The sequence below is a fragment of the Centruroides sculpturatus genome, unplaced genomic scaffold, assembly GCF_000671375.1.
Source record: "Centruroides sculpturatus isolate CEXI.00-Female unplaced genomic scaffold, Cexi_2.0 scaffold672, whole genome shotgun sequence".
In the NCBI taxonomy this organism is placed as follows: Eukaryota; Metazoa; Arthropoda; class Arachnida; order Scorpiones; family Buthidae; genus Centruroides; species Centruroides sculpturatus.
Genome location: NW_019384845.1, coordinates 55473 through 72336, shown reverse-complemented (window position 1 = coordinate 72336; position 16864 = coordinate 55473). Strand labels below are relative to the sequence as shown.

At 28.3% G+C, this 16864-nt stretch overlaps 1 protein-coding gene across 6 annotated transcripts in view; it reads left to right on the top strand.

Moving 5' to 3' along the window:
• LOC111630370 (microtubule-associated serine/threonine-protein kinase 3-like) overlaps positions 1–16864 on the top strand; it is a 106408-nt gene that overhangs the window by 38388 nt on the left and 51156 nt on the right. For 3 of the 6 annotated variants that reach the window (XM_023374457.1, XM_023374455.1, XM_023374456.1), the window contains one exon: positions 9279–9356. The exons of 2 other annotated variants lie outside the window; for them this stretch is intronic. In XM_023374457.1, coding sequence (XP_023230225.1) covers positions 9279–9356 — 78 coding nt within the window. Of the gene's footprint in view, positions 1–6464; positions 7382–9278; positions 9357–16864 lie in introns of those variants that run through there. One more of the 6 variants, XM_023374460.1, reaches the window with a different exon arrangement.

Sequence of the window (16864 nt, the reverse complement as noted above, 5' to 3'; positions counted from 1 at the left end):
ATTAAATTTTACATTTATAATTATTAAAATAATTAATAAATTATATTTAGATAGTTAATTAATTCGTTGGGGCAGCGTTTGAATCAATATGTTAGTTACAAGTAAAGATTTTTCGATTACTTATAATGGGGAAAAATTAAATATTTTTTAGTTATTAAAGTTTAAAATTAAATTTTTATAGAGTTTAAATTTATATTTAAGCATAATTTCTAATATATAGAAGATGTTTGTTTTGATAAAATAGGAATAGAGAGGCTAAATGTTTATTTTTTTTTATTATATTTTATTAGGATCAATTTTTATATAATGATCCCATCCAATCATACTATTAAACTCGAGTGGATGAACAAATAAATCTGTAGGCAATTTCATCGGAGGAGATAGGTCTAAGTAAATGCTCAGAATTCATAAATTTGTTTTTCAGACATGTTTATCGATTCTAACAAAATACAACGAGTTGTTTTTCTTTCAAATCCAAGAAAATAAAAGCCCTAAACGGTTTATACGCAATATGTTTAAGAAAACATACGAAATTACCACAAGAATTTACAATATGGATGCATTAATAACGCTTAATAAACGCTCCTCTTCGGCGGCTTGTATAATAATTTATTAATTGCTATAATTAACATTGTTGAAGGTTAATTTAAGTTCTTTCGGTAGAATTACATGAATTCGAATGTAAAAAAAAGTTTCATCAAATTTTATAAATACGCTACGTTTATACAGACAAAAAAAAGATGAAGTTACAATATTGAAGGGCTTCACAGTAATCTATCAATGCCTACATGCTTTCTGATCAAAGGCCAGGGTCAAAAAATGTTTTCAATCATATATTTCCTGGAAGTTTCGTTTCGAACAACTTATTCCTGTTTGAAAGATGGATTATTTTCGTGACTTTTTAGATTTCCATTGTGATTTGGAGATAAGTAATTAGTTTATTCGTTCTTTAATGTGAGTAGTTAAGAGGGAATATAAAAGTCGATCTGATTTAAGGACGAATGACGGATGGTTATAGATGGAAACACCCATTTTAGCGTTATTAAAAGTATCATTTTTGAAATCAGCCAATCGTAAAATTGATGAATTTATTCGCATTTTCGTTAACCAATAATAATTGAGTTGTACTTGGTAATTATATGCAAATTAGTGATTACAAAACGTCCGATTTAAGGTTAAAAATATTTTCCGTTCTTAGTAAATAGAAACTACATAAATTTGCAGAGAATTCTGTATATATATAGGGGAAGTTTATATACATCGATTTCCAACAAGTAGATCGCGATCCCATTTACATTGCTGTGTAATTTCATGATATTCCAGTACATTAAAATGGGATCGCTAAGTAGAAAAGATTGAGAAACATGGCCCCGTAAGTTAAGTTTCTGCAGTTTCACTATCGGTAATAACACTTTATTATTCCTAAAGGATATAGAACTAAAGCTTCGATTACATTTCCTAATTCTTCAGCTGTTATCCAGCCATTATAAAGGATTAAATTTTGATCTCCAAATATTTGAAATGTCCATTGGATCGTTTCCTTACCATCTCATTTAGATCAACATACTCTTCATCCATTTAAAATGGATCAATATGGAGCCTAATGCGAGTCTACTTCTACAGTAATTAAGATCTCTTATTAACTGATTAACGATTTATCTCCCCCATCTAGCTAATGTCTCACTATGCAGATGCCACAAATGATAAATGATAACAAACCCGACAAAATTTAATGTTATGTCTAGAATCTCCTTAACAAATAATAATAACAATAATGTTGTTTCCTCGAGCGTAGCGAAGCAGTTTTTATGTAATAGCGGATTTCGAAATTACATGTTCTATGACACTTCGAACAGATTGTCGGATGGACCAAAAAAAATAGTATCAAGGTTTTTTATGATGTAAAATTATTAAGTTTAAAAATAAAAATATTTTAAATTATGTCATTCGTTTATTATTTTTATAATTTTAAAAGAATTTTTGAACGATAAAATTTAAGAGGGCGCTTTATAATAGGAGAGACAGACGACATTACGATCTATACAATTTTCTATTGTTATAATCCGATTCCTTTTACTATTTATACATCAAAATAGAAAGTAATTGTATAAACGACGATTTATTATTGAATTTTTTTCATTTTATTGTTTAGAAATGATGTTTGCCTCGATTGTTATATTATCGTAATGTTTCATTTATACTTAAGCGATGCAGTTGCCATCTAGCGTCGATAATTATAAATAGATTTACTGCAACTGTTTACAAAAGATTACGATGACAAAATAGATTTTTGTAGAACGATAATATCATTTTATGGTGATTAATCCATCCGGAAAATGATCCGGTAGCAATTTTACCTATCAAATTTCAAAAAATATTCTAATAATGGAGAACAGGTTACGTCATAAGCACGTAATATTTCGCTGACGTATGGCGATTGTTTACGGACATCTGATGCCGGGTTCGATTTCTATTGAAATTTTACCTTTATTCTTAAAAAATAATGACTTACAAAAATATATTAAGTCTTTCCCTCCCTTTTTTTTACTAGCCTGAAGAAAATTGAAAGTATAATTCGGCTCAGTCAAATATTTTTTTCCTGGAGCCAAATTTGCGTGTATGAAGGGTAATATTCTTTTTATTCTTTCTTCACAACGCGTTAGAGAAATTCATTATTCTGGTGTGAATATATATTTTTTTCCTTCTTATTTTGCTTATTCATATTTCCCATCAACATTGCCGACGTATGTAAATTTTCGGAATTGCAATCTGTCCAACTTTCTGATGTTTATACATTAAAAGTTATTCATAAAAGTGAAAAGTTTGATATGTTCTATGATTTAAAAATTTATGGATTTTCTTATAGTTGACGAGTTACATTACACTTTTCAAAATTTCTTGTTAATATTCTGAAAATACCACAAGATATATCTATACATTTTAAATATGAATTGGTGGACTTATTTTTGATAGGAGAATTATACTCGGAGATGAATTTCTTTTAGTATTTTTCGATTTTTATGATATTTTTTTTAAATATTCTGAAGGCCATAGCTTTATAGTTTTTCGTATTAATACAAATTTTAAGATTTATTTTTGATTTTATAGTTAAAAACTAATATTTCTGATGTTTATCATTTAAAATATATACTGTTTATTAATGGTTTTTGTTGTATTATTCTTGATATTCGTTTATATTCTAAAAGACCACAAGGAATTTATACATTTAGTATTTACATTTTAACAGTTTATGAGTCATTTGATCTCAAAATTCTATAAATAATGAACTGTTGAAGCTTTCATTTCAAATAAATCTCAAAATTTTAAAGCTGCTTTTTGTGACCTTTGATTTTTACAGTTTAAAATTGTACAGAAATAAAAATTTTTAATATTTTTTTGCCGTATTTTTCGTCAATATTCTGAAGACCACAAGAGATTTGTAGAATTAGCTGCTTTGCTTAAGATATAACTCTGAAGTTTATGAGCTGTTTTTTTTTTATCTCAAAGTAATGGGAAAAATAATTTATTTTTCCAATTTTTAAAACTAATTTTAGTGAAATTTCAAGATTTATAAATAGATAAAATAAATTGGTAATGTTAAAAAAATAATAATAAAATATATTTATGTGAAGGAATTTAATAGTTACTCTAAACCGTTAAATAAATAAAATTCAATTTCTGTTTTCTTAAGTTTATATTTTGGAGATTAAGTAAGTTTGTACATTAGATTAAAAGGAAGATGTTTCGTCTCTTTAACGATCCCTGTTGAGTTTTTGTTAACAAGTCAATTGCATTTTTTGTAAACAAATCCTAATTTGAGGTAGAGACTTTGGCTTTTCTACGTTAACAGTTGGGTAGAATATAAACTTGAATTAATGGATATGCTTTTACGCAATTTTTCGGAAATTAATTTCTTGAACTTTTACTTTAAATTAAAAATTTAAGGCATTTTAAATATTATTTTTTCCTAAATTTAATTTAAGTTTTTAAATTAAGTTTAAGAAAAAAAATAATATTTAAAATGCTTCCAAACTTATACTTTAAAATCAAAATATATAGTCTCTAAATTTTTGAATTCAAGTGGCTGAATAGGTTTGATTGTGTGTTTATTTATATAAAGATTTTATTGAAGCTTTTCTAATTCAGTTTACGCGATTGAATGGGAAGTAATAAGAATAAAATGCGACTTTTCAATTATTTCGTTTCACGCCGAGTGATTTCTGTTTCTGAAGAGTATTTTCTGCCATATCTTTGCCCCCTTTTTTCTGAAAGATTACTTTACTTGAACATTGTGAATAGCTTCTTTAAACCACTCCAACTATTATACTATGACATGTTATATTATATTTTAAAGAGGAATTCATAATTGACCCTCGAAATTCTGATATTTAAACAGCTTCCTTTCCAGCTATTTCGAATAGTTTATACAGCTGAACTAAATTAGCTTCCTTGTTTCAATAGATAAGTTATGAACTCAGCTACAAAAACGATCTATAATGGAATTAAGTTACAATGTTCGCTCTTATTGATAGTTGATCCCGTATCAATAAATACGGGAATAAAAAATAGGAAAATAGATTTCTAAAAGGTATTGCTTATTAAAATTGATTGAGTTACATAAATATCAATTAAGACTTCAAACAATTGAAGTGAACAATGATTTTTGCTTTCAATCAGCCTAACATGAAAACCAGTTTCAATTGAAATGCATTAGCAAAACAGTTATGGAAACGTAATTATCTTTATAATAATGAATAATTGAATCGATGACAGTAGCAATTACGACATTTTTATAATATTTACCTTTTATTTTCAGTTATATATGCTTAAATTTGTTATGAAATTTAATAATAATAATACTGAAACTTAAAAAAATTAAATTAAAAAAATAAATTGAATTTTTAACAATTAAAAAATGAAGAAAAATTGTAGATATTACATAAACAGATCGATATTACTTGATTTAAATTGTATAAAGCTTTCATCAAAATTGTTATTGTGGGATATCACTGTAAAGAATATCAACTGCATACTCCGTCTTGGAGTCGTTCATCTTTATAAATTTATAAACATTGTGAACCAATACAGTCTCTTTGTTTACCGAAATATCTGTCAAGACAGTTAAATGCTTTGTATTATTCAACAAGTGATTCATAAACACATTACTTCTGTTACTTGCAATAGGATTAGTACGAAAGAAACCAAACATATTTTTATTCAATTACGCAACAAGAATTGGGCTATTATTCAAATTAGTACAAATTCTGAGAGAAAATTTGATTATTTTTATCACGTGTATAATCTTTCTCTCTCTAGATCCTGTTGAATTTCTTCTACTTATTGATTATCTAATAAGGAACGACTCTGTACAATTATTATTATTGTTATTATTATAGTTGCATTAGAAACATCTGTAAAATTCTCGCGTAAAAAGCAATAAAATATCCAGCAAAATATCGAAAAAAAAATATATATTATCGATTTCTTTTATTGAAATAAGATTTGAATTATTCAGTAGTGAGTCGATGAATAATTTAATTAATTTAAAATGGATTATTCTAAAATCTTTTTAAACTCAAATTTTATTTCTAAGATGGCTTTAGATATTTTAATTTATTTCTGTATTCTATTATTTTATTCATATGTATTTAAAAGCGTTTTTCTTTTAGTAGAATACGTGGATAGCAATACACTTAGTCTAAGATTTTATGTATATTTACCTTTACATCTTTCTGCACTGAGAATGTGAAGTGGTAGACGACTAGAATGATGATGATGAGAATATCGTAAATCATAGATTAAATAATGATTTTAATTTTGGAAGAGCAGAATCTCATTAACCTTATTGATGAACGATTATGGAAGTTTAAAAATATAAGGCCCTCCAGGATGTTATTAATCTGTTCTAAAATTATTAGTCTACTAATGTACCCGCAAATTTATATGAAAGATTTAATTTAATTGATATGAAATTAATATTTTTAATATTGAAAACAGTGTTTTAATTAACTTTTAATTATCCCAAGATAAAATTGATACTAAGATATATAGGATCAACTAACTGTTAGCTTTTCCTATATGTTACTATCTTTTCTCTTCTCTATAGTTATGATTTATATTATTTCTAGTAGAAAATATATTAAATTCGAAGAAGGCAATTTATATATTTTACCCCCTCTCTTATGAAAGGCTTCATATATTATTCAATGTAGATGTTGACAAATATTTTCTAATTTCATCAATTTTAATCAATAGGGATGAGGAGAACTATAAATTTTCTCGTTACGAATAGGAGGAATGAAGAAATCGTGCACGATTTCATTATTATTACATAAATATTTATCATTAAAAATTTTATTTAGTAAGAGAAAGTAGTAAGGGCGATGTAGAATGTAGTGTAGTACAATGACCCTATTTCATGTAGATATAAACGTCGACGTATTGTTTCCGAATGTACGTCGTTTGCTGAACGCAGATCATTTTAGTATCAAAACAAATAAACTCCGTAAATGGGAAAAATGAAAACGTATCCTTGACACATGGGCACAATTGAGTAATTTTTCGAGTTTATTCGCAACAGGACCTGGATATTCATCGACGACGGTCAATGAAAGTCACCAAATCACACTCCGACCTTGATTTCGAAATGCATCGATACTTTTAGTTATTCTTGGCATCTCATTCTACATTCTTTTCAAGGAGAAATTCTCTCAAATACTTATTATTTCAATTGGGTCAGAGTTGACACCTTTCGCATTACAAATGCCGAGTTAAGTTATGACAGTGTTAAACGCAAGCATAGTTTTTTATTTTCCCGTTTTACCCCGTATCAATATTACCCAATAACGAATCACGCTTAAACGAAGTGAAGTACAAACAAAACAGCGAATAAATACACAGTTAGATTAACAAGTCATGGAGAGTAGAGATAAGTAATGCGCTCGTACATCGATCATTTTTGGCAAGGGCGGGTTTAGATTTGTGAATTAGTTCCTCGATAAGAGTCAGTTTGGTCCTAAATCGTTAATGGCGCAGACGCAACTCAAGGAGAGAGGTAATCAAACCTTGCGATAAAAGTCGGAGGTTTGTGTAGAAGGTCACGTGGTGGTTTGTCACCAGATGTCGCAACAATCAAAGTGAGGCCGTGAAGTTTGAGTTGGCAATTTGCTAAACAAAATCTCGCCGATAGTCGGCGAAGAATGACGCGAGATTGGAGCTATATACCCGTCGTTTCTTTATTATATTCTATGGGAGTTTGATTAAATTTGAAGATATTTCTGACGTCGGACAGAATGCACGATAAGGCCGACAACAAAGAGAACCATCAAAAGCGTTTTCGACGCTTCAAGATGCTTACAGACGGTTGGAATTGGTGGTGGTGGTGAGTCTCCTTAACTTTTCAATTAGACCTATATTTCGGCGTGATATTCGAAATTTTTGGACTTTGAAAAATAGATAAATTAACTAATATTCATGTGTTCACGTGTGACTAACGTGATTGCTGCTAACTCGAGACGTGACGATCTTTCGTAAAAAGAAAAAAACTTCATGATGACGAAGATTACCCGAATAACCTTATCGTGCAGTGACACCTCTTCCATTCCATTAACCGGTGTAATCGTCAGTTGTATAGTTTACCGTGCTCAGCACGTGCTTGGCATCATCCAAAAAAAGAAGAGCAGTCACGTGATCGACCATTTGTCGACGAATTGGGTCAGGGTTGAGAAATTAGCACGAGACAATTTGTGTACCGTTTTTCGGTTTTCTTAGTCTGTTTGAGTGGAATTTGGCAAGCCAACCACTTACTTGTAAAATTATCCCTCTCTCCATCTTTCTACACCACAATGCATTTTGTAATAAATCTATTTTGGCGGAAAAATTGTCGACTAAGCTCGCTATGAGAACGTGTAGTAAACGTTGCAGATGTTGTTGCTTACCTTGCACAGGAGAAAGAAACCTTGGGTTTTCTTGCTCAAGGATAATAAGAAATTTTTGAACCATGCCAACTGATAAGAAAATAAATATATATTTTTTCTTGTTTTTATTCGAATATTTAAAGTATAATCAACCTAGTTTTTGATCTACGATCGATTTTATTTTTTTCAACGATTCGTTTCTACTTAATCGATATTAATTTTTGACGATCGATTTTCTTTATACACTCGCCGGGAGGTGTGACTACATTTCGTAAATGATCTCCGGAGAGGAAGAAGTGGGTGGATGACGTCATAATAGTCTACACTCGAGTTTGTTCACCGAAATTTATTTTTTGATAGGTGACGCACTTAAAAAAAATCATTTTTGAGTCAAGCTTAAGCAACAGTGAGCTCTAACATCGACTGTTATGTAGGAATAATACCTTTGGGATCTAGAAATGTTTTTTTTATTTTTATTTTTTCGCTACTGAAGTAGCGTGGGGATTCCTGTGTTGAGAATATATTTTCTCTCGCGTGTAGGATAAATTGTTTGCTTTCGACTTCCCTGTTCACATTATACTCAACAGAGACACAAGCCAAACAATTTTAGAAAGACGGACAAGTCTATTTCTAGACAACAGTTAAGGAAAAATCCAGAAATGCCAAAATAAAAACAAATTTTTTTAGTATTCGGCCTGCCAAGACATTCATCAAATATTTAAATATGTATACTTTTTAACATAAAATAATGCAAACTACTTTAGCGTGTTATTTCGCTGATAGTCCGAGATTTTTGTCATTCGTGTAAAAGTTTAAATAAAAAATTTAGGTAAAAGTTTAAATAAAAAATTCTACAGCTTGCCCGTAAATTTTTATATTTTAAACAATTTTATTTCCCGTACTCTATGTAGAATTCTAATAAAGAAGCAAGCCTTTTATCTCTTTAAATAAATTAAGTAAATATAGTGGATACTAAATGATTTATTCGTGATTTTAAGTGGGTTGTTTTACGATAAGCCAATGAATGAAGCAAGCATTAATATTATTAATATAATAACATTTTAGATAAGAAATTTTTTCATTATTATTTTTTCCCTCTCGAATGAAGAGATAATTTTTCCACTTAATCATACATATATATATATTGCGAAACTTTGTGAAAAACTCTATTTATCTGTTATTGTTGTAGTAGCGGTTATCAGATCACTTATAATAATTACTATCGAAGATAATTTTTAATATATAAAATATTAATTAGGATGTATGCGTTTTAATTTAATCTTATTAAAAATTATCATTAAATATTAATAAATATGATGGTAAATGTTTGATTAATTGATTCGTTTTCCTATTTATTTATAGGTAAGAACTCAAGAAATGTTTGTCTCTTTAATTCGAACAATCGTTGATTCTGATAATAGTAGCAATAACGTCATGGGGGTAGGTCTTGTTTTCTTTATTTAAATTTAAAGAATTTAACCTTTTATCACGTGAATTTCTATGAATTTCTCTTGATTAACGGGTAGCTATGGAATATAATTTGCATTCGCGTCAAGAATTTCTTCACATTTTTAAAGTTTTAATTCAAATAATGATCGATGGCGCAGTGTAAAGGTACAGTTTTAAGCATTTTTGTATAATAAATTAGAAATATGTTGTAAAAATATCGTCGATAGAAAGAATACTCCTTCGCAATTTGCATATGTTTACTTTAAAATACACTACATGTTTTTAAGAATAATGTAATTCATCTAACTATTTCGATGGAGGAAACGAAAACGATTATCTTTGGATATATTCATTTAAAAGATTGAAACGTGAATTATTGAATACTCTGCATCTTATTCTATAATCACCTGTACGAGTTTTTTCTTAAACTGATTGTTTTCCTTTGTGCAATAGCGGAACCTAGTTACAATATATAAATGACTTCTTTCGAAATGTGGTTAAGGATATTATTTTTTAAAATATTTATTTGAATTGCTGGTTGGTTTGTTTGTTTATTACACAATAAATATCATTATTATTCGAGTATCATAAAATTCAGAAAAGTAAACAACGAAATCTCGAGGTTGTTGTTTGACGTTTACATGTTGAAATTATAAATATAAACCGGTAAAGTTATTTTAAAAGCTCGGTTTTTGAGTTTAAAAACAAGTTTAGGCTATAAGTGTAACAAGTTTGTAAAAGTTATTTTATGTAATGAATATTTAATTATTTATCGATTTTATTATTAAATTTTATAAAGTTTATGTGATAATTAAATTAGAAAATAAGCTGAGATATGAGATACTTATCATGATAAATCTTTTTAAATAAAATTAGTTCAGGTTACGGCACGACTCACTCTGTAAGGAAACTAGTTATTATTTTTTTAAATTTAATTCTATTGATTTTCATTAAAAATAAATGACATATCTAAGTTTTCTATATAAAAAGTTACATAAGTTATATACAATGATAAATACATTTTAGTGCTTGATAACATTACTAAACAGTTTTATTTTTTTGATAAACTGGTTAAAGTAAAATTATCATTTAGATAATAAAAAAAAAGTGAAACAGTCTGTTCTACTTGTTTATCATTTTCAGCTTTGTTTACTATATATTATTTACAAGTAAGGTTCTTTGCTCTTGTCCTTTTATCGTGCAGATGTATACAGATTAAACAAATTCACGTATCAAATTCACGTGGACTAATCAGCTGAATTTTTAGGCTGAATATTGACAAAGTATAATTATTGCACTTTGATACGTTGTTTTAATATATAATGTTTTAACGTTGTGTGCTTAGTTATTAAAGCACAAAGCTTTCTGTTTTGTTATTATTCATAAACAGAACATAATTACGTAATAATGCTTAAATGTGGTGCTTAAAATATTATATCACATCCTTCTTAAATTTATTGTCTTTCTGTTTATTAAAGTTATTTCGCGTCTTTTAAAACAGGTGACATACTTTCATTATCTTTGCGTGCCTTTTATTCACTAGAACGATTCCATTAACTGGGCGAAACTGAATTGATGTGGATTTATCTTCATGCGTTTTTTTTTAATACTGTATAGCCTATATTTTCTTGTAAAAAAAATATATATTTTTTTTAATTAATAAAATCAATAAATTTTTTAATATGAGCTATCATTTATCTTAAAAACACATCAAACAATTTTAAATGTGATTTTTTGGATAATTTTTGAAAGTTTGTATATTAAATTTTGATAAATGATATATCGAGATTTTAGTTCATTTCCATTGAATAAAAATTATTTAAAATATCAAGCTTTTAGAGAAAATTGGTTTTCCTTCAGGAATACTCCTTTATTAGCTCCTGTCTTACTTCGTGTTTTCTCTTTCTTTGAAGTTTAAAGGTACAAATTAGATTAATTTGTTTATTTAGCGAATTTTTGGATCCATCTAAACAACACACAATTAGATTTCGGTTGTCAAGGTGAAAGACTTTGACACGAAAATCTATTTTTTGGTATTTATACAAATGATTTTGAAGTTGTCTTCTTTGGACGACATGGAATGTTTTTATTTTGGTCACAAGAAAATAAATAGCAAAACGCTAATTGCGTGATTCATTAAAATAATATCATATTTCCTGATCAACAGAATTTTGTTTATAATGTTGACACAAATATATTTATATAACGTTATAAATATACAGTATCAAATGTAGAAAGTAGTGTTTAAAAAGTAGAATAAATATACACAAGATTGAGCAATTAAAACTTGGAACTAATGTAAAATGTTGAAACGTGACGAAAAAGTTAATCGCCAAACGTCTAACGTAAAAGTGTCCCAAGGCTATTGCCTTATCAATAACAAACAATTAGAGTGATGAAGATTTATGGTAAGATTAAAAGGATTGAGAGTCATACATATATCAATTTTGGTTAATCTGTTTACTTAATGACATATCCGCTCTCACGGTATCATGATAACTTTTCTATTTAGTTGCTTCTATGCCAAAGAAAACAAAATATGACTGCACATAATTTGTTCAGGATGAGGTAATAAAAGCCTGTTGAATCATTTTTGTTACCACGGATCATTTGATTTACTTTATCTTTGTTCACCGCATCCATTATTTACTATTTTCTTTCTTTTGGTCTCTGGACAAAGTATTGGAAATTAATTATTTAACATTAATTATAATTTAGAAATTCTAAATAAAAGAATCTCTGTTATCATCTAATCCTGATAAAATAACTGAATAAAAAAATAACATTATTTTTACATTATTTAGTACGAAAACAATGAATTATAAAATAAATTCCATCTGATATTTTCAGTTATTGGAAGAAAGTTTATATAAGGAGATCAGCCCATTTATGATTAAAGAGATAACCCATTTTCTGTTCAGCGATGGATACGCTAAAAATAGAATCTGACGTTAGTAATGACAACCCTTTACTTATATAGAAAGTCGAAAGTTGCCAGGAGGACACACTTCTTTCTCTTCCTGTATCGTTTCAGATTAGGCTGCATTTTTGTTTGAAAAATGCATGCATTGTTTCTAAAGCTCTGCTGCAGATGATAATGCAGATAATCCTTGTTTAAATTACATAAGAGCTTCTTAAATTCAATAAAAAATAGCGCATTAAATTCAGAATGTTCTGTATAACAATTGCAGTAGTGGATCTACGATAAAAATTTTGCAATTAAATATATTAAAACTTTAAATTTAATTGAATTTTATACGAAATTAAAATTATTATTTACTGCTTATATTTAAATTCAATCGATAATATAAAATTAAATATATTAAAAAATTATTTATTCATTTTATTTCCTTCTCGAGTTTTTAATTTTCTGTTTCTCTTATTCAAAATTATTTAAAATAAATAAACATATATAGATATGTTTATAAGTTTGTAAATCTTTCATTAAAGTAGTAAGTATAATTATCTGTATAATATTTAATTTTTTAAAGATGAGATAAACATGTTTCGATTAAAGTTGTGCGCGTTACGCCTGATAGCTGGCTCGACTGCATAACACAAGCTTTGCAGCAAAAATGGATTCGCAGGAGTCACTTTTAATTAACATAACTGTGATATAAATCAGAATATTTTTATAATTTTGTTTTTTCCTTTTCATTTTCTACAGTGTTTCCGTGTCTTATATGATTCGATAGAGTATTTTCAGTGGGAAAATATTTATATATTTTTATTCTGATATACGTAGTTTAGAAGAAAACAAATAAACCGATTGTTTCAGTTTTATGTAAAAAAAAAAATGGAGGAATAAATACTTAATGCGAATAGAACGATATCTTAGAAAAAGCTACAAAATTTGCAATAAATTTTAAAGGAATATTTTCTAAAATCTCAATTTTTTAAAAGATATTTTAAAATCTAATATTTTCTTGATTTTACTAAAATAGAAAATATTTTTATAAATCAGATTTAATCATTAGATAAAGTCGTTTACATAAGACTTGGAAGGATTAAATTTAGTTATATTGCAGCATTTATGCCACAAATATAAATATAACTTTATTTCAGTAGCTCAAGTTGTGTTCCAAGGTAACAGCACTGCATCAATGTATATATATAGTGCATATAATAAATATACTTTGCTATGATTGAAATAAAGAAGGCCTTGCAAAGTGCTATATTAATCTTCAATATATAGCAGGTTATTATTATACAATTATTTCCGTTTTGAGTTTAAACAGGAGATAGCTGCAACAGATTGTAGCCAAAGACATTCTCTGCTCATAAATATAGTTAGTTTCTTGCTTTATTGCCAGGAAAGAATCGTGTTTCATCTCTCCAAAGATGTTAAAGACCTCTTAGCTGTTAACGAACTTCTACTCTTTCATTGTTTATCTTTGTCCATTGATTTTACATAAATTCTGTATTTTTATACCTTAAAATATCAGGGAGCAGAAAAACCGGATGTTGGACAATATCGCGCCATCTGTCGTGCATCAGTGTAACGAAAATCGTGTTACCATCTCAAAGTTCTTAACTAATTACTCGTTTAAAAATTGATTTATTTTAAACATAACGAAGTAGAAACGGGGATCGATTTTCTCATCGTGTCAGAATCTGTTAAGTAACACTTAATTATTAATATGTTTTGACTGCTGAAGAAAATTAAAGGAAGTGGGAAAGGACTTAGCACTGTCTACGAGGAGGAACATGTTCTCATATTACTGTTAATGCTACCAGATGGGGAGATTGAGTTAACGAAAAACAGAGTTTTTCGATTTTTGAGATAACGTCTCATCAACAATGTTAAATACATTTTTAAAAAAGATTCTTAGTGATTTTTCCCTTCCTCTCAAGTGTTGTGATATGGTTAAAGTACTGATAAAATATTTACTAATTTAACCACCAGATGGCGATAGGTGAGATAGCGTTATCGTTATCTCATCCAAGGTCAATGTTTTATTCATATCTTTTGCTGTATAAACCAATCTCATCTGCTCATCTGGAGAGAGGAAAAAAGAATTTGTTCCTAAGAATTTGGCAAGAATTCAGTAAACTTTATCGACCCTTTTGCGTCTTCCCTCATACATAAAGCATTCTTTGTACATCTCCCAGTTTATAAGTAACACAGCTGCAAGTTGACTAAACTCCGATTAAAATCATCTTTCCTAAAAAAAAGAACGTTATACGTTATATATAGTATTCTGGAAAATCAAACTGATGATATACACAAAGGTTAACGTTCATTTCAGAGAATCTTCGCATCTGTTATTCATTGTGTTCAAATTCCAAAAATTTCTTCTGTCCTTTGTTTAGGCGCTCCACCTTGTTTTGGTGGATCGTATTTACACGTCACGTATGCCAGACTATGACACAACCGGTGACATACCGTCTGTACAAAGCGGGGTCAATGAAAGGCACATTAATAGGAAACTTAGCGGTGGTTCCGTTTAAAATAAATGCAATTTTGAAAAGTCCTTTCGTCTTTCGTCAATAGGTTAAAACTTACTGGTGTTCCTCTCTCCCCTGAAAAGATCTCCCGCATGGCCATCTGTTGAGGGGATTTTTTCGAGTGAACACGGTGAATGAATACCAAAGAAGACTGCAGTCTCCACTGCAAATAGACTTATACCGTAAACCTTCAAAAGGGCATTAAATCAAGCTGTTCTTGTTATCAGTGAATGCCGTTATGGCTTGATTTTTTAAAAGATAATCTTATTGTTGCTTAGATACAGACCATGTGACTTTAAAGTACCGTTCTGTTTCATTGAAAAACGACTTTAAGTATCTCTAATCATGCGTATTTCTTATGAAATGAATATCCACGTAAAAATTTATACAAATTAAATTCATATGCATATATCTATACGGAGGTACTGTACATCATGAGCTAGCTACATGAAACATGTTACATTGAAGTCATATATAATGTAGGTAACCGTGTTAAGTGAAGCGATCACTTTAATACACTGTGATGTCAACTGAAACTTTCCAAAACGTAACATTGTTGCTGCATAATATTATAATAACGTTAAATCTTTATTCTTCTATAGAAGAGGTAATACACATTAATTCTAAATCAGAATAAAGTTCACGCAGGCTGACCTCAACGGCTTATTATAATATTCCTGACCATATTTATCAAAAATTTATTCCAGATAATGGTCTCGTTAGTATGATAAGTAATTCTATTGTTATTTGACATATAACACATTAAATTTTAAAACATATTTCGATAAACCTCTAGACAAAAATACGCGATAAAATTTCGACGAACTTTTTTATCGTATTATTCAAGGTTGTGCGAATTAGCCCATTCGTTTTTCGATCTTTGTTCTTTTGAATATTTGACTAACCTTCCAATACGCTTTTTTCTCAATGGAACGGAGGAAACTGTCGTCATATATTTAAGTAAGTTAACGATAAAGCTGAAACATTATTTATTCGTGTGATATTGTTTTTCTGTAAGAGGTGAAGACTTTAATATTCTTACAAACTTCTCAATGGATTTATAAATTTATTTTCTTTAAGAAATAGTTTCTGGTTTAAAAAAACAAAGTCCATTATTCGATAGAATTTCACTTACTCTTCAATCGACAGCTGTTTTGGGCATTGTCAATATTTCCTTTTTACAAGGATTCACTCGTGTTTTCAATAGTTAATTCGATAATGGAATTGTTTCGATCTCCCTAAGGCTTTTCAACAGGTAAAATTTTTAATTTAATTTATAAATCGAAAAGTAATTTGTGTTTTTATTAAGGATAAAAATATCACGTTAAATCGTTTCCACTTTATTATCGTTTTAAATTCTAATCTAGGATTTAGTTAAATTTAATGTAAAAATAAAACTTAAGTTATTTGTTGCTTAAATATTTATTTTAATTAATAAATATATATAGGCCTATTTTTATATTTTTAAATACTTAGATGAATATCGTCGTTTCGTCAAATTTTCAAAACTAATAAACAATTGGGCTATTAAAAAATAAGTTTGTAATGTTTACGCTTATATTTAATACATTGGAAAGGATATCGCATAAATTAATGAAAATCAAATTCCTCACGGCTACATCAAAATTGAATCCCTGGAAAATTCTAAAAATATATACAAAAATAAATATAGAATATTAATCAAGGTCAGTAAGAAAATTAAATATATATGTTATGTAAAAATGATTTATTAATTCTAAATGTTATAAAAATACGTGGGTGTCTCTGCCCGTGGTGTACTGACTAATTAAAATTTTATATGAATTCAATATTTATTCAGAAAAATCGATAATTTAACTTTTATTTTTCAAGTATTTATCTAGAATTTAAAAATTATGAAAAATTCTCGATTATGCAAACTAGTGACGTCTCAATAATTCAAAATATTTTAATGCATTTTCATTGTAAATACTAAGTGCTTGTCGATAAAAACTATTTTAATCTTTACAAGAATGTGTAGTAGAGATTCGCCACATTTGCTTTATCTACCGCGACAGAAGGCCCTTATTTCT